Below are 18,094 nucleotides of genomic sequence, written 5' to 3'. Positions count from 1 at the left end.
TGGCAGCAATTAACCATGAACAGGAAAAGAGATTCCCACAAGCACATATGCACATGCTGTGAAATGGAAACTGTGCAGCCCAGCAAGAGCAAAGTTGTTCACAAAGCCCACCACCTTTTTTTCTTTCAGTGAGCTATGCAATGGCAGTGCAATTTTTTTTTAGTTTTTGTAGTGACTGTTTTACAGATCTTAATTTTTGGAGCATGAAATGATGTTCATAAATGAAAAAAATGCATCAGGAAAAGCGATAAAGGCTTAACTCAAAGTTTAGCTGAGAGTTTCAGAGGGAGTAGTGATTATGTGACCACAAATTAAACTGTATATAGATGTTTGTGAATTTGCAATTTAATATATAATGGATAATCTACACTGAGATAAATATGTGCAGAAAAGTTCTTATAAATGTTAAACATCAGGACATGCCTCCTACTCATAACAGTTAGCCTACATACTGTTAGAAAGGCTGTTGTTTTTGGACCAACTTTCCATTTTTCCTTCTTTTTTTCCCTTTCATTGCTGGTAACATGGTGCCAGAACACGCACACATGTATGCACAAGCACAAGCATAGGCTGCATCTTTCACAATATCCTTACTCCCTATAATACTCCTGTTCCAAAGAAATCCATCCAACAGTTGTACTCCCCCTATTTCTTCCAACTCCTCAATCATCTGTCTCTGTCTGCATATTTCTGTCTGTCTAGTGGTGGTAATCGATGGTGTGAACACTACCGTATGTGTGTTCCCCTTCAACTCTGGGACAGAAAGCGACAAAAAGATTGTGACTGGACTGGGAACCGTCATCCTGTTTGGCTGTGTCCTTTACTCTTGGTAAGACACACACAACTCATGCTTCTCTTTTTTGCTAACGTGCACAGATGCACATTTTCCCTTTAATACATATTTCATTGATTTGATCGTATAGAGATATTACAATCCAAACCTGTTAAAAGCACTTCTGCTACAGGTGATGTGGAATAAAATGTACTTCATGGTAAGCTGTGGTGACACAGACAGGCTAGTTTGGATTGGCTGTGACTCTGAAGAGGCAGCGCGTGATTGGCTGTGGCTGAGCGAGACAAGAACTATGACTCTTTGCTTTTGTTCACATATGTTTTCCATCAAGCGGAGGCATCCTGTCTCTTGTGGCCATTCCCCGAATAGAAGGAAATTGGACTCTGCAGCAGTCTCAAACTGCAAATTACTGGTGGAGAAAATGCAGAGTGACGGAATTACAGTCTTGCTTCCTTTCATCTCTCTCTTTTCTTTCTCTTTCTCCACTCTACCTTTAGCCTGACGTCCACCACTCGACGAAGCTCAGCAGCGCTCAGAGTGTGTAGGAACACTGAGCCGGAGACAGAGGTAAATGCACAGCCTCACCGTGTGTGGGTTAATTAAATGTGCAGACTGGTTAAATACATACCTACCAGGCATTAGACGCCCTTAGTGAATGGAACAAATTAAGCCCAGGATACACATCTCTCATATATTTAATCCCAGCTCAGTGGTAACCTGAATGTTTCCTTTACCTTACAGAGAGCTCGCTGCTGTTTCTGCTTTGGAGATGACACAGGTGAGGAAAGTCAAATAATCCCTCCTCCCTCTCCAACATCGTTCTTTCTTTGCCTCGCAGCAGCCTCTCTTTGGCCTGTCTGTACACATATATACTCAGCCATGGTGTTTGCACACACACGGGGTATTGCTATTCCTCAGCCAGACTGAGTACGGTGAGAAAACATTGGTCAGCAAGCATAGATGATGTCACTGTTACTAGGTTAGTATTACACTGTAAAACAAGATCGGGGGTAAGTGGGATTGTGGACAGGCTAACACTGCCACCTGCTGGAAATAAAGTTGCAGTGTTGTAAAACAGCCACTAGAAGAGTACCACCTTGCTTTTAACTGACATTTTTATACATTAATAGTGTCCCTAATTCAACTGCACGGCTTTATGTTTGCTTTTCAGAAGAATACGATGAGGAGAAGACGGGTTCAGGCCAGAATGTGGTGTATGACGAGAGAGAGGGAACCATCTACAGTTACGCCTTCTTTCACTTTGTCTTCTTCCTTGGCTCCCTGTATGTCATGATGACCGTCACCAACTGGTTTCAGTAAGTGATTCCCATACATACTAACCTCAATACGGAGATCTTCATACATTTAGCAACATAATTACTGAACTGTAGTTTGTCTGTAGATGTTTCTGTCACTTTGACAGCAGACCTCTGAAAAATATTGAAATCAAAGCTTCACTTTGGATGGAAACATTTCTTAGGTCTGTTGTGTGTCTGTTTGGTTTCCTTTTTCTGCTGCATATCTTTATTTGATTCAGCAGCATCGGCTTTTTGAGGGGTTTTTTTAGACTTGCAAAGTTGTCCTCTTTATTAATCTCTGAAGAGGATGCACTTAGTATATTCATCTGTTTATTCTGCCCGTTTTGGTCTCGTGGCCGTCATCAAAGCTTTAGTGCTCTCTTTGTGAATTGTTTGTGTTTTGTGTCTTTTTATTTTAGTGCACTGAATCCTCAGGTTTTTGTTTTTACACTGCCTTTGCTTTAGCTCTGTCTTGAAGAGAGAAATCAGAGTGTGCGTGTTTGCTCAGTTCTCTTACCGCGTGTCTCTTTTGCAGCTACGACGACCACAAGATTGAGAAGCTTTTGGACGGGAGCTGGTCAGTGTTCTGGATCAAGATGGCCTCCTGTTGGGTGTGTCTCATCCTCTACATGTGGACCCTCATCGCCCCCATCGTCTGCCCAAAGCGCTTTGAGGCCTAGTTGTAATATCACTTGTGGTCTGGATGTGGCCGGGGGAAAGCTTACACTCTGGGCCGAGAGACTTCCACAGACCTCCCTTACCTTGAAACACAACCCTACACTACCCTCAGTGTTTGAAATGGAGGATTATCTGTTGCCTTTTGTTTTATATGGTAGTGTTTACTTTGTTTTACAATGTTAAGCTGTTAATACCCTGATGGTGATTTTTTGTATTATTATTATTTCTTTTAGTACCACTGACACACAAAGTTTTCTGTGGCTTACAGGTTTGAAAGTAGATGAAGAATCATGGGATTTGAGTTACATTGGGAATCATTCAACCCCTAAAGATGACTTCAGACCTGAAAGTGTGTTTCTTTATGTGTCTCTCTTGCTTTCACGCTCACCCAGGCATTTTAGTTCTGTACAGTTGGATCACAAAGTTGTATCGAGGTTGTGGGACATATTTATTTCAAGTTTAAGATGTTACAGAAGATATTGTATTTATTTAAATGTGTCTTAAAGGAATCAAAAAAGGAATACAGTGTGAACTGAATTAGATTTGTCCCTGACTCTGTTGAAGAACTCATCTCTCAGGCTTGTGTTTAAGCTGTATATGTTGACGCTTTGTTATAATGTGCCCTTTTGTAGAGGTTTTCTATGCAACAGCTCTTTTTAATATTAGACACTCTGTGTTGTGAAGTTTCCACTTAGATTAAAAGCAAAAATGTTTAAGGTTTTAATATGTCAGTGCTCCCTTTGAGCCAGATCTTTTCTTAGGAAAATTTCATGTCATTGAAAGGTTTCCAGTATCGTCGCTGTTGTACACGGCAGCTCTCTTTAAAAAAAAAAATCAACCTGACTAACGCAAGAGTGACGTTAGCGGAGCGCCACCTCTCTCAAAGAGCAGCAGTGACACAGATGAGAAACATTTGCCAAAGGTAGATGTCAGAAAACCAGAAAATACTCAGTTTACTCATTTCTTTACTAATCTGTTACAGAGAAACATCTAACTAAAAGCATTATATATTTGCATGCATACATAGACACTTAAACCAGCTGTTTTCTGTACAGTTATAAGTGCTTTCTGCCTCGTCTTTGTTACATGCGTCCGTTTATCTTTGTGGTCAGAATAAAGTAGCAGGACCGCTTTTATCAGCAAGTTATTCAACACTGGATGTTGAGTTTACTGCCGAATTTACATTTATACCGGTTTCAGAGGGTCTCCTGTGTTAATTATGTAACTGTTTTTTTTGTATTGTATAAAAAATACAAGATATATTACACAAGCAAACCCTTTTTTGTATCTAATTCCTTCAGTTCTTGCTTTTCTTTTGTCTAATTGGATTCCTAACATGTTTTGTTTTTTTTTTTTCAATTTTTTTATAATTTATATGTACATTTTGGAAAACCATCCAAGATGTGTGGAAGCTTTTTGTTTGAATTTTTTTGCTTTATATAACTTTTTTTTCCCTGCCTTTTAAATATTGGTATGAATGTAGACATTTTATGGTGCTGAGCAACTTTGATATATTAAAAAAATGAATCAAAAGACCCACTGTGAAGGCTGTATACTACCACAGAAACATCTTGTATGCTTGAAATAAATCAAAGTAGGTGCCATGGAGTTTGCATTGCTTGCACTCTTTCAATAAAACATCCACTGATACAACACAGGGTGTCTTTATTTATTAACTGTAATTTTCATTTAAATGGGTAATAATGGGAACATGCTTTGAATTTTGCAAAATGCTCAGTATTTTATTGTACTTAAGATGTACAATGCATTCATAAACTGGATAACTGAAGGCGATATTTCAGAGATATAAACAAAAACTGCAAAGTGAATGCGCTGTTTCAGTTACATTGCATTTAAGTATATAATGCCCAATGTTTTGCTTTCCTAAAACTTCAAAGTGCAATCCCCAAAACTGCCCATGATGTTCCCTTGGACATTAATCGGACTTTAGTCCTCTGCTCAGAGCACCGCCGCTCTGCCCCTTTAATCTATGTTTACAGCAGGGCTTAAGTTGTTTCTCCGGTGTCTTACTGCCCTTCATTCTGTGCTCTGGGCACATCCTGGTAGTCACCAGGAATAGTGTCTGTGGAAAAAGCAAAGAGAAAATCAAATGAGCATATCTACATCTCACATGGATGACTCGACTGTCTTCGGATGCTTGCAGATGCTTACCGTTGCACCGGTACTTCAAATTGGACCAGATGATGTTTTCCTGAGAAAAGCAGAACACGCCCAGGCGCCCGCCTCTCATACTAGTGTCAATGATCACACCAGTGTCCGCCACCAGATTTGAACCCTCAAAGAAACGAGCCCTAGTTCCAACACAAAGCGAAACTACTGAGTCAGTTCACACAGAGCGAGCGTGGACGTGTTCGTGACGAGATGTATGTGTTTGTACCTGATGTAGCCAACCTGCGGCCTGTGCTGGAGGAACCAGCGGTAGGAAACCTTGTCTTTCCAGCCGACGTTCCTGGGATCCTTCCACAGTAGACGCACCTGGTCAGCTGTGTTTCCCGTGTGCCAAAGGGAGTTCCTCAGATATTCACCGGGACCTGTCTTTGATTTCACCACCTGGAGATTTAAAAAAGAAATAAGATCAGACATAAAATCAGACATAAGTTCATCAAACCAAATCTTTACTGATATATACTCTTTTAAAAGGTACAGGGGAGGTCGTTAAATGCTGTCTGTATGGTGGAAAGTGTTAATCCCCAACACCTTGAGCTGTATTCCTGGCTCAGCAACGGCTCTGAAGGGCGCGGCCTGCCAATAGGTTTGTTCTGTCTGTTTCCACATCACTACGTAGAAGGAAGAGGAGTCCTGGTAGCCAAAAATGAAGCCGGCGTAGTCGTCATCTGTCACTGTGTTCACGTGGAAAGTTCCCTCAAAGTCAACGCCACTGAAAGCTGTGTAGCCTGCAAATTGGACATGAAACGCAGATCAGCGCTTATTAGGTTTAAGTAAGTGAATTATGGATGAGTGTGTGACAGTATACTTACCTACAGCAAGCCCAGGGTCAGAGTTCATGGTCTGCACTATCTCCATGCCCTGTCGGAAAAAATTAGTGTGAAGCTGAAGAAAAACTGTTATCGATGTCTCTGAAACTGAGGTGATGTTATCATTTTTACCTGGTTGAGAACTACCCAGTTGGGGTCGATCTGAGACTCGCCCTCTGGGTCCAGCACCACGGTTTGATAGGCTCTGAAGTCGGTCAGGGTGATCTCAGCGTTCTCTGGGCAGTGATCAATTCTGTCGATGACGCTGTCTTTGTCAAAGTCTCCTTCGCACGCGTCTCCGACTTTGTTGTCTGAAATACAGCGACACCGCTTAGAAAACAGTAACTCGCGCTGTGCTCAATCCTGCACATCCAAGCACAACACAGCAAAAGATACTAACTATCAGAGTCCCTTTGGTCTGGATTGGCAACTAGTCTGCAGTTGTCGTTTTCGTCCAGTATGCCGTCGTTATCGTCATCATTGTCACATTCATCTCCCTAACAAAAAAAACCCCACAAAAAATTGGTGGATAATTGAAGACTATATAGGATGAACTGCTGCTGGATTGAATGAATTAAACTGAAAGAAAAGATAAACACCATTCCATCTTTGTCTGTGTCCAGCTGATTGGAGTTGATGACTGTGGGACAATTATCCTTTGTGTTCTGGTGGCCGTCACCGTCACTGACAAAGACGAGGTAGGGAAAATCAAAAGTCTGACACATGTTTGTAGACTTTTACGCCACAGATCATGATGTGGGCTTTACCTGTCTATATTATCATCACAGGTATCTCCTACAAGGTCATCATCTGAGTCAGACTGAGGGTAGACAAAACAAACACTGGTGGTCAGACGTGTCACAGCTGATGAATCTGTTTCATGCCCTTGTGTGGTCTGTTACCTGGTTGGGGTTGGCCATATCAGGACAACTGTCACAGGCGTCTCCCACCCCATCACTGTCTCTGTCTCTCTGGTCTGGGTTGGGGACTCGCGGGCAGTTGTCGAGAATATTTTTCAAGCCTGAGGACAGAGAGTATCAGGATATGTGTAAAACACAACAAAACAAAAGAACATTGACAGAATGCAGACTGCAGCACAGTCAAACACATCAACAGATGGCAGTGTTTGTTTAAGACGAAGGTGAAATAGTTTCCAGCGGCCTTCAATGCCTGGCGGAGGCCTACTGTGGAAAAATGCTTTTAGTGAGGAGACAGACATGACCAAGCACTTAGCAATCCAGCCTTGGAGTTAAAGACCAAACCAAACGATCAAGAGGCTCGGAGCGCCGCCAAACTGAGCAAAAAGCGTCCACCAAACAGAGTCTAAACATGCAACATGCGTAAATGCCTACATGTGGGAACACAGTGCTAATAAAACTGTTTCCAGTGGAGCAAATGAAAGGTCACCTGAAAGACCAATCAAATGAGGTATGTGAGAAAGGTTTTTGAAAACAGGCTTACAATTCTAGCTGGAACATTTTTACATTCAACACTGGTTTTTTTGTTTGTTTTTTTAAAATTACACAAAAGTTGCTTTTCAGAAAGTGACCTAACTGGTAGAGGATGTGGATTAGAAACAGACCAGGAGGATGTTTTGGAAAGATAAAGCACAGGTCAGTCCAGTTAAAGCAACAAAAATGTCTCTGTCTGCATCCTCCAAAAAGAACTGTGACGGCTGTCTGGACACGCTGATCCAGACAGGCTGTGTAACCTGATAACCTTTAAAAAAGTTCAATTACTTTTTTATTTTTGTTTGTTTTCACATTATGTTCCCAGATTAGTCATGGTTAATTTATGCAATAAAGTCACTAATAGTCAGTTTTTTAGACTTTTTATTATGATGACCACTCAACCTATTTGCAGGAGTGATTTCAATGACACGCGGTGATGCAAAGGAAAACAAAATTAAGTGAGTACAACAATTATTGTGTGTTAAGTAGATAATAACAGACATGCACGCACCGTCTCCATCCATGTCATCGTCGCATTCATCCCCCAGACCGTCTCTGTCTGTATCTCTCTGTGAAGGATTTTCGACTGTTCTGCAGTTGTCACAGGCGTCGCCATGGACGTCCTTATCGCTGTTCCTCTGGTCCACATTAGGAACCAGCCAGCAGTTATCCTGGGTTAGAAAAATGAACAGAGCTGACAAATATGGGATTTTTAAGACCGATATCAACACCTATACAGAATCTGATAACCCGATATGTTGACTGATATTTTTTCCTTTCTTTCAGACAGTTATTGAGTCCTTACCAAAATTATTATTTTAATATTTTGGCATTATTATCTTAAACTGACAATGCAGTTTAAAAATAATCGTGTTGTTGATTACTTGTTTATACTCTGACTGACTGTGCTTGGATTAGCTAGTTGTTTGTAGTCCTGGTAGATAACTTATGTAACATCAACACTCCTGGTTGAAGTATGTTTCTCCCATCACTTTTTTACAGTTTAAATTTTCATTTCATGGTCAATAGAATATATCGGCTAATATATCTGTCATGCTTTAAAAGCATTAATTTTAGACAGAGTCAAAGTTCACTGCATGCCAGACATGCAGAGGCTGAAGTCACCCACGTCTATGTTAATAATGCCATCGCTGTCTGCATCATCATCACAGGCGTCACCCAGCCCGTCCCTGTCTGCATCCTCTTGGCCAGAGTTTGGCACAAACACACAGTTATCCTGGAAACCGAATAGGAAAACACAAGCAGCACATTTTTTTTTAACACTGGGATGAACTGAATGAGAGAGAAGGTGGGATATGTTGAAAGTAGTACCTGGATACAGTTGTTGTCTCTGCACCGCAGCTTACTATCAGGGTATGCATCAATATCTGTGTCCTTTCCACACACATAGCCATTGCCAGCCCAACCAACCCCACACTGACATACACACACACAAAAAGGGGGTCAGGGTGGGTGGTGATGACATTTTCAATACACTATTTAGAGTGGCACAACAATAAACTTATTCATATTCATATTTATGTTTCTGTTCACAAAGTCCTACCATACAGCTAATGCTGCCGTCTCTTTCCACAACACACTCGGCATTGATGTCACAGGGGTTTGGTTGACCGTTGGGGCAAAGTCTGGTACCATGGCAGCCTGTATTCTGGTCACCTGTGAAGCCAGCTTTACACTCTCCACAGCGGAAGGAACCCTGTGCAGAGTTCAGAGTCAGAAATGTGTAAAAACAATACACTGAAAGCATGCACCATGCAGCTCCTGTGGTCTTACAGCTGTGTTGTAGCAGTGTGAGTTGGCAGTGCAACCTCCATTCTCAGGCGGGCCCAGACACTCATCTATGTCTTCACACACCTGACAGAAAGTGTGTACACAAAATAAAAGTTTTTGTAAACAGTGAATCAAGCAGAATTACTCTTATGTAGTGTATTATTTTGTTTTACCTGTTTGTGAGTCTTAGCATATGAAACTCCCACTCCATTTAACTCTGGTCCAGTGTATCCTCGGGGGCATTTCTCACAGCGGAAGCCAGGAGCAGTGTTTACGCACCGAACACCAGGAAAGCATGGATTAAACTGGCACTGAAACACAAAGAAAAACAAGCTGGTTGAATCCTAGCTAGTGCTACTTGGACTCAGTTATACTCAATTCATACCTCATCTACATCATCACAATACACTCCATCTCCTGTAAATCCATCAGGACAGGGGGAACACTGGAAAGACCCCGATGGGGAACGGACACACATGTCCTGTCTGAAACAGGTCCCAAGTGGGCACGGAGCCGGGGGGTCAGGCATGACAAAGTTCTGAGGCGTTGGAATAGGATGTTTGTTTGGATCACCATTAATTCTGTCTGGAGCACACAGGCAAAGATAAAGGTTAAAAGGCCCCTTTATTGTTTAAATACAGTAAATGAGTACATTGTTTCTGTATTGCTTACCACAGCTCAGACACTCTGTGATGATATTCCTCAGATGATGTGTCTCCTTAATCTTAGGCACAAAGACACAGAGTGTAAAACTGTTAATAAACTGTGTGCTTGGGTATTAGTGTCATCACTTTACAGCTTATCAAAGGAGGCAAACCAGATTTTTACCTTTCAATAACTTGTAAAAATGCAACTGAGGCTTGATAAGGTTTTAAATGTGTTTCCGCCAAGATAAGTGTTTCCTTACATAAGCAGTTCTCTCTGTATATGTGATAATAGTCTGTTATCGCCTCTGGCTCTCAGTTTGATGTCTTATCACCTAATAAATCCCTTGCTTTAGATGATAATCTGAAAACATGCACTTATATCTGCTGCTACGTTGAATGTGTGATTTTTGCTTTTACTCAGTTGTCTGATGTAAAGGGTTACATAAATCCTTGAAACAAGACACCTTCAGACAAAAGCAGCAGGTTTTCACAGTCTGGATTCTCACATTTCACAGCAAAAAGCTGATGTTACAATGCAAAACCAATCCTGTTGTGAATATGCCCCCGTCTTTTAAATGCAGCATATTCTACCAAACAACCTAGGAAGTCTTTTCTCTACCAGCATCCCCCAAGCATTTCATTTTATCTCAGCATCAAAGTGCATTCAGAAAAACATCCATAAAAGCGATAAACAACATCATCATTATAGATCTGCTTATTGAAGCTCTGTGTTAAAAAATGCCCTTTCATTTTATTTTATTTTTTTCTGTATTTAGCCCCTGAATCCATCCAAGTAGCTATCCATGAGAGAGAGACACAAGACCGGCATGCAGAAGAGGTTACCTGCTGGTTGAGCAGCTCCTTCATCTCAGACAACATGCTCTTCAGCTCTGTTATGGTGGCCTGATCTTGCATCATCCTGCCACCTTGCAGAGCTGTGCAGATTTTGCAAATCATAATTAGACGGTCAAAATCACATCTGCAAGAAGAGAAATGTCCAGTGATGTGAGGCAGCGTGCTGTAACTCACCCAGCAGCTGCAGAGATTCGGCTTGATCCATGGTACAGTCCTGCAGAGTGGCCACATTGTCTATGGTGTCCTCTATCACTAGCTTCAAGTCTGTCACTTCACCCTTATAGAATAAACAACAACAGAATAAACTACAGGAGCAGAGTGAGAATGTTTAATTGGAATATTAAATTCCATTTAATTTCATTTGTATAGTGCCAAATCACAACAACAGTTGCCTCAAGGCACTTTATATTCTAATTATAATATTATAATTAATTATAATAACTAGTCGTATCATATTTCTTTCTTATTTTTTAGGTCAGAGAACCATAACCTCAGTTTTATCTGAATTTAAAAACTGAAAATTAGTGGTCACCCGGGTCTTTATGTTTTTAAGACATTCCAGCAGTTAAACTAACTTGTGTGTGTGTGTTTTCTGGCTTCTTTGACAGATAGAGCTGGCTGTCGTCTACATAGCAGTTAAAATGTATACTATGTCTTGTAATGATACTGCCTAGGGAAGCATGTATGATGTAAACAAAATTGTTCCTAACACAGAACCCTGTGGAACTCCATAATTAACCTTTGTGTGTGAAGAAAAAATTATATATCTAATATCTATTAGATGGATATGATTCAAACCACTGCAGTGAGTATCTATGACATGCTCTATTCTCTGTAATAAAATATTATGCTCAACAGTATTGAACTGAGGTTTAGCAGGACAAGCACAGAGATGAGTCCACTGTCAGAGGCCATAAGAAGATCATTTGTAACCTCTGAAACAAATGATCTTCTGAAACCTGTTATCGAAACCTGACTGAAACTCTTCAAATAAACCATTCCTCTGCAGATGATGTGTTAAATGTTTTACAGCTACTCTTTTAAGATTTTTTGAGATAAAAGGAAGGTTTGAGATTGGCCTATAATTAGCTAAGATAACTGAATGAAGTGATGATTTTTTAAGTAACGGTTTAATTACTGCCAGCTTGATGCCCTGTGGTACAGAGCTGATTAATAGAGATAGGCTGATCGTATTTAAGATCGAAGCATTAATTAATGGTAGGACTTCTTTGAGCACTCTTGTAGGAACGGAGTCTAAAGGACACGTTGATGATTTGGAGGAAGTAATTACTGGCATTAACCCAAAAAGATCAATCGGGGGAAAGACTCTAAATAAATATCAATAGTATTGAAAGCAGCTGTATATAATGATACATCTGTGAGATGGTTTTGAGTAATTTTTTCTCTAATTATTAAAATGTTATTTTTAAAGAAATTCGTGAAGTCATTACTGGTTACAGTTACAGTACAACCAAATATTCGGTTCAACAGAGCTCTGACTCTTTGTCAGCCGGGCTGAAGAGAAACATGGGGTTGTTTCTTATTCAAAATAATATACTCAAAATCAGATCTTGAAAAGTCACTGTTTTTGTTTCCATGCACCATATCGTCAGTACATTTTCTCTCAGCCACAAACTTCTCATTCACCTGTCCTCTTGACTGCAGCGTCCTGAGTGCCACCTTGTTGGGACCTTGTGGAAGTGACCCAAACGCGGCTGGCACACCATCCAAAGTGTGAGCCAGCCTGCAGTCTACATAGATGTGAACGCGACCAGGGCCACGCTGTAGACCGCTGGCATGAAGCATCACGTGGTGCTCTTGTCCATCTGCCAGGGATGCATGGTTGAAACTGGTTGTACCAAATCTGCCATCCGTCTTCTGGTAACGAACAGTCACTGCAGATATAGAGACGCTTGAATGAAAGCCATAAAGAAGCTAAAACAAAGAATAGAGTGGCCTGCATTTGCCACAGGCTCCTCAGTATGTGTCAGTGTTCACCTTTGCTCAGTTTGGCTTGCATGGTGAGGTCAAGGTATTTAGTGTTGTCTGTGGGGTTGATGACACTGAAGAGAGAGGTGGGTCCCTTGCTGTGGAGCCTAAAGGATGAGAGCAGGAAAGCCTCATCTCTTCCTTTGTTCTTCAAGCTTCCTTGGAGCAAGTCTGGCAGACAGTCTGGTGACACCAGCAGGTCATAGACTAACACAGGAAGGAGAACACTGGATTAGCACTATACCACAATTGTGAGAAGAAATCTTAAGAGAAAAGACATATTTTTAAAACAAAGCAAATGACCAGTTCATCTAAGTATTTTCAGTATTTTGTCTTATTAGCTGTGACTCCCAGCACACTTTGTTTTGCTGCTGCTGAGTCAGTGCACTGTGGTGTTTTATTATGTGTCACAGTGTACCTGTGTATTTGTGTGTTTGCGCGTGTGCACATGTGTGCATTCATGTCAGCACCCTGCTGTGTGTTTTATGGAGTGGTAGACGGGAGCTGCAGAAAGGTCCAGCAGTAAACTTTTTCCATTGGAACAAACCCGCTGCCTCACACTCACGCACACAAACACCCACTCACACACATTCACACTGCCATTAGTGGAATTTCAGGAATAATACACAGTGACAAGAAATTGCACGGAAAGATCTGCATGTAGATTCCAGGAAAATCAAAGATTTGCAAATGCAGTTCTCAGATGACGGTTAGTGTCCTTCTACCACCTTATTTAGGTCAGACTGTTACTGGATCCTGGACATAAAACTCTACAAGCCACAAAAAAGCCAACCTAATTTCCAGCAATTACCATCACCAAAGCTACCCCCTCCCTCCCTTTTTTTGTGCAACTCACTTTCAAACAAAAGCTTTTTAGGAATATGTCAGCAGAAAAGATTAAGTTTAACATATAAAGAACACAGAAACAAAATATGTCATGCTTTGCAGAAGAGCATGCATAGCAAGATGCCGCCAGCACTTACCAACACCTTGAGCTGTGACACTGAGCACCAGATGCTGCAGCAGCAGGGACAGAGCTGCCGCTCTGACGCACATAACAATCATCAGCGCTTCAAAGGGGGGGCACACCTCAAAAGAAGTCCTGTTTCTGAACTGTCCTCCTGCAGATCAATAAGCTGATCTCACACAGGCTGAAAATAAAAACTCCAGATCTTAAACCAAAATTTCAGCAGAGGTGAGATAGTCTTGTGTCCACAGCCACAGCCTTTAAAGCAAAGGGGAGTGTCCGCTACTGTTATGAAAGTGGCACAGTGAAGAGACCATTTTAATAGTCTGGGTGGGGGAGTGTCCCCTTGCTACACCAACTATGATTAAATAATGTATAAACAAGAAATGTAAAACTTAAACTAAAAAAGGGAATTGGAAAGTTGTTTTATTCTGAAAATGACTGTGAGACTTTTTCTCTCCACATACTGTACGAGCTAACGTGTGCGGGATTCATGTATTTATGACCCATTTTTTATTTAGAGTCATGCTACATTGGGGGATTTGTAATAAAGTAGCTGAAAAGTGCTCTAAATCACACTGTATAGAGACAGCCAACTCTCCAACCAGATGCCTGTAATCCTCAAGGGAGGAACATTTTGATTCCAGCTGGCTGTTGTTATTTTTTTCACAAACATCATGAATGTGTGCCATAAACGAGGATCTGATGCCCTGGCTCATCATCAATAAGCCAACTGAACTGCATAAATCTACAGCAGATGTTTTTAATTTTAAATTGATTTAATGTAACGGGTTCTTTGTACCTCTGCGAAGCTTCTTTTAAGAAGGAGAATGCAGGAACGAAGGAGCAGAGGGCGAGGCTCGGGGCAGTTTTCAGTCCTGGAAACATTTGATGATAGATGTCTGGTGCTCGTCTTAATGCTTTCTCCTTTAACTAACCTCAAGTACATTTCAACATCTCAGCCGCTGGTTCGAGCCAGTGAGAGACATTTACCATCCCTCGGTGCGTTATTGCGGTACATCTGCCTGTGTCTGGCTGTCTGGCCTTTGAACAAACACCTGGCAGCCTTTAACAGTCTGCCTATCAGCTCTTGGACAGAAGTAATGCTCTGGCGGGTAAAAAAAATAATCAATAAAATAACACTGAAATGGAAATTACTACTTTACATGGAAATCAAAATATGAAATGATTGCTTGTTCCATTGCTGCTGTTTAATAAATCAGTGTTTCGTGACAGATTGCTGTTTTAAATGTATGAAACTAGAGAACATTAAAGAGAAACTGAGTGACATGACTTTTTCAGCATGTCATTTCTGGCTCTGAAGTATTGCCATAGTAGCAGCATAAAACACTGGAGAAACATCAACCACATGAGTTAGTTGCTGATCAAAGAGTTTAATTACAATTAACATTTATTCACTGAGTATTTGCTTTTCTTGCTAACCTCATCACCATAGCTCCAAATTTGCCTGGAAGCATCTAAGGAGCAAGGCAAGGAACAAATAAAGGATAAATCAAGAACTACTGTAGCTGCTGTATAATATACACTCACTGTCCACTTGCTAGAAGGTGGTTGGACCCCATTTTGCCTTCACCAGCATTAATCCTTTGTGGCATAGATTGAAAAGGCTTCTGGAAACATTACTCAGAGATTTTGGTCCATATTGATATGATAGCATCACACAATTTCTGCAAATATCTAATGTGACTCTCCCAAACCATGACATCCCAAAGATGCTTTACTGGATTGAGAGCTTGTCACTGAAGATGCCGTTTGAGTACACTGAACTCACTATCATGCTGAAGAGATTATTTGAGTTTTGTGACACTGCTTGTTATCCTGCTGGAAGCAGCCATCCGACAATGGGCACACTGATCAGCAGCAATACTCAGGTAGGCTGTGGCGTTTAAACGATACTCAGTTAGTACTAAGAACCATCTGTGTGTGCCAAAATATCTAAATATCCGCAACACTATTACACCACCACCAGGAGTCTGAACAGTTGATCCAAGGCAGGATTGATCTGTGCTTTCATTCTGTTTACCCTTCCATCTGAATGTGTCAGGAGTAATGAAGGCTCATCAGACATGGCAACATGTTTTCCCCTGTACAATCTTGGCCCATGTGAACTGTGGCCTCAGTTTCCTGTTCTTAGCTGACAGAAGAGGCATCTGGTGAAGCCCATCTGCCTTAAGGCTTCAAAGTCCTGTGTCTTCAAAAATGCTCTTCTGCATACCTCACTTTTACTGTTTCCTCCCTGTCAGCTCAAGTCAGTGTGGCCATTCTCCTCTCACACCAACCAGGCAATTTCACGCAGAGAACTGCTGCTCACTGGATATTTTCTCCTTTTTGGACCATTCTCTGCAAACCCCAGAGATGGTTGTGTGGGGAAAAAAATTAAATGCTCAGGACAGCATGTCTGCCACCAACAACCATGCCATGCGCAAAGTAGTCTCAGTCTCCTTTCTACCCTACTCTGATGATTGGTTTGAACTTCACCAAGCTGCCTTGACTATGCCTAAACACATAATGCTGCTGCCATGTGATTGCCATGTGACCTGCAGTCCCACAGAGACTGTTTCACACTGGGCCAGTATCTTTGTTTAAAATAATTTGGCTGAAAAACAACGCTTTTTTAAAAAAAAAAAAAAAAGAAGAAGAAGAAGAAGAAGAAGAAGAAAAAAACAGTACTGAATTATGAATCAATAAATAAACGAATTAATAAATGTTTATTAAAAAAAGAGTTACAGAAAACCCTTAATATTTGTTATGTAACTTGATTTTTTTTCTGTTTCTTTTTCTTTTTTTTTTTAACCCTGGAGGCTCTGATGTGAAAGGTACCCTGTGACGTCAGTGTCCCGTTGAATGAACCAAAACATGGCGGCTGCCATGGAGCTGAGATGCTGGGGAGGAGACTGGGGTTTGCCTTCTGTTCACACCGAGTCCCTCATAGTTCTGGTAAGCTCACAGCCTGCTTACAAACACAACACGCTCAGTGCACCTGGCGCCGCTTTTAAAACGGTACGTCACGTCTCCGGTTTGCTTTGCGTCTCCTCTCTTGTCCCTTGTGGTTAGCCTCCGTGCTAACTTACCTGCTGCAGCTTGCCTGGTAAGTTAGCCGCATCGATGTGCAGGATAGAAAATAACAGCGTGTCCAGCTGGACTTCATGTCCCAAGCACAGAGTCACGGCTGTGCTGGCTGCAGGGTTTGTCCTTCATGTGTAGCTGGCTGTCATAAGTCACTCCCATTGTTTGAAAAGCTGTGATCTCTCAAGGTCAGCTGGTTGAGCCTCGGATTTAAAAAATATTTATATTTTTAGGTATATTTGAAGAATTTTGGCCAAAAAGCTGTAGATGATAGCTAACCTGATAACACCGTCCGAAAATTAACAGTTTTTTGCTGCTAACATGTTATCTGTCATTGGGTGCATGTAGTTGCAGCTCTTGCCACAAGGTGACACTTTTTCTGATTTTCTGATTGAGAGGACTTAGTTTAAATGTCAGATTCTAATCGAATAAATTTGTGACTGATGGCTTTAACAGCCTTATAATTTAATTGTACGAAGGAGCAGGATAGAGTGCCCTCTCCATTTCTTCTTGAACCTTTTAGTCAATCTAAAAACAGAAGTTTTAATGTAGTTTAATGTTTTTGGAAGCAAATGTGGAATTTTTTTGTTTTGAATACATCATTTTATTTTGGCAAACCTTTCTTGATTTAGAAAATAATTATCTATTGATGCAGTTGTGGTTTATGAGTAATATGGTATGTTGTGATTTGCTGTTTTGTGTTTGTGTGTGTTGCAGATCATTGTAAACACTGAAAGTGACCTTTTTTTTTTTTTTACTAAAAGGTTTTTGCAGCTGGGTCTCTTGTTTCAAATCATTAAATTTGCTTAAACATTTTATGGTTCAAAGTTTGAACATGTATAATGATCGGTTTGAAACTTGTGCTTTGTGTTTCAAGATATATTTTTGTGAAAACTGGCGCGTCAACCCATTTTTAAAAAAATCTGAACCAATGCTTGAACATTAATATCTCCGAAACTCTGTGCGAATACTGACTAGCTAAAATCTGAAAAAAACTAAACTAAAGCTGTCCTGTATACTCTCATATTTGAGCACACACTAATAAAAAAAACTTCACATTGCAAAAGACAACTAGTGACATGCAATAAAGTTACATTTCACTATGCTGCTAAATAAAACATGTATAGTATTTCTTATTAACACTAAACTTTTAGTCACAAAATGTTATTTTCATTCAACTTTCATGATGGATTAAACAAATATGGCAAGTTGTACCGAAAAAAACACCAAAAAAAAAAAAAATCAATCGACAGTTTAATCTGAATAGAACAAAATAGATATAGGTATCTGCCCCAGTTTTTTAAAAGATGGTGGAATGACCCACCTTTACAATAGTCCCCTGTAGCCCTAACCTTTGCACATGCTGGTCTTTATTTTGATGCATTTTTATTTTTCTTCTAATTTTTGTTATTTTATTCACATTTTCTCTCTTTCTCTGGAGCTGTTGAAGGTGAGCGCTGTAATCATAGTGTCCCTGTGCCAAATTAGAATTTGCAGTCGATGCCAAAGCTTGATTGCGGCGAGCTTTCATCTGTACTACAA

The 18,094-nt window shown here is 40.7% G+C and overlaps 3 protein-coding genes across 7 annotated transcripts in view; 2 read left to right on the top strand and 1 right to left on the bottom strand.

Annotated features, from left to right (window-relative positions):
• The window catches only part of serinc5 (serine incorporator 5), a 17,924-nt gene extending 13,502 nt beyond the window's left edge, over positions 1 to 4,422 (top strand). For both annotated transcript variants that reach the window (XM_003451677.5, XM_025896863.1), the window contains exons 8-12: positions 703 to 829; positions 1,291 to 1,360; positions 1,535 to 1,571; positions 1,965 to 2,109; positions 2,627 to 4,422. In XM_003451677.5, the coding sequence (XP_003451725.1) occupies positions 703 to 829; positions 1,291 to 1,360; positions 1,535 to 1,571; positions 1,965 to 2,109; positions 2,627 to 2,771 (524 nt within the window). In that variant the 3' untranslated portion in view covers positions 2,772 to 4,422. The remainder of the gene's footprint in view (positions 1 to 702; positions 830 to 1,290; positions 1,361 to 1,534; positions 1,572 to 1,964; positions 2,110 to 2,626) is intronic.
• On the bottom strand, positions 4,229 to 16,348 carry thbs4a (thrombospondin 4a). Its single transcript, XM_003451759.5, has 24 exons — positions 16,307 to 16,348; positions 13,482 to 13,619; positions 12,508 to 12,705; positions 12,157 to 12,404; positions 10,684 to 10,786; positions 10,498 to 10,589; positions 9,680 to 9,731; positions 9,393 to 9,592; positions 9,181 to 9,318; positions 9,011 to 9,091; positions 8,781 to 8,933; positions 8,549 to 8,653; positions 8,346 to 8,453; positions 7,728 to 7,887; positions 6,668 to 6,786; positions 6,533 to 6,585; positions 6,365 to 6,449; positions 6,166 to 6,262; positions 5,898 to 6,076; positions 5,769 to 5,817; positions 5,488 to 5,684; positions 5,168 to 5,340; positions 4,942 to 5,081; positions 4,229 to 4,852 (listed from the first exon to the last, which is right to left on the bottom strand). Exons 2-24 carry the CDS (start codon positions 13,561 to 13,563, stop codon positions 4,797 to 4,799), a joined length of 2,868 nt encoding a protein of 955 aa, XP_003451807.1. The 5' UTR covers positions 13,564 to 13,619; positions 16,307 to 16,348; the 3' UTR covers positions 4,229 to 4,796.
• mtx3 (metaxin 3) overlaps positions 16,314 to 18,094 on the top strand; it is a 5,964-nt gene continuing 4,183 nt past the window's right edge. For all 4 annotated transcript variants that reach the window (XM_005473254.4, XM_003451678.5, XM_013275398.3 and 1 more), the window contains exon 1: positions 16,314 to 16,423. In XM_005473254.4, coding sequence (XP_005473311.1) covers positions 16,331 to 16,423 — 93 coding nt within the window. In that variant the 5' untranslated portion in view covers positions 16,314 to 16,330. The remainder of the gene's footprint in view (positions 16,424 to 18,094) is intronic.

Source organism: Oreochromis niloticus, linkage group LG12, assembly GCF_001858045.2.
Source record: "Oreochromis niloticus isolate F11D_XX linkage group LG12, O_niloticus_UMD_NMBU, whole genome shotgun sequence".
Lineage (NCBI taxonomy): Eukaryota > Metazoa > Chordata > Actinopteri > Cichliformes > Cichlidae > Oreochromis > Oreochromis niloticus.
This window is presented reverse-complemented; position numbering and strand designations above follow the sequence as displayed.

Coding starts and splice junctions, on each gene's coding strand:
- thbs4a (XM_003451759.5), bottom strand. CDS start 13,563: ATGATTGTTATGTGCGTCAGAGCGGCAGCTCTGTCCCTGCTGCTGCAG. Junction 8,454..8,548: donor GAGACAACAACTGTATCCAG/GTACTACTTTCA, acceptor TTCGGTTTCCAG/GATAACTGTGTGTTTGTGCC. Junction 6,077..6,165: donor AGACCAAAGGGACTCTGATA/GTTAGTATCTTT, acceptor GCTGTATTTCAG/ACAACAAAGTCGGAGACGCG.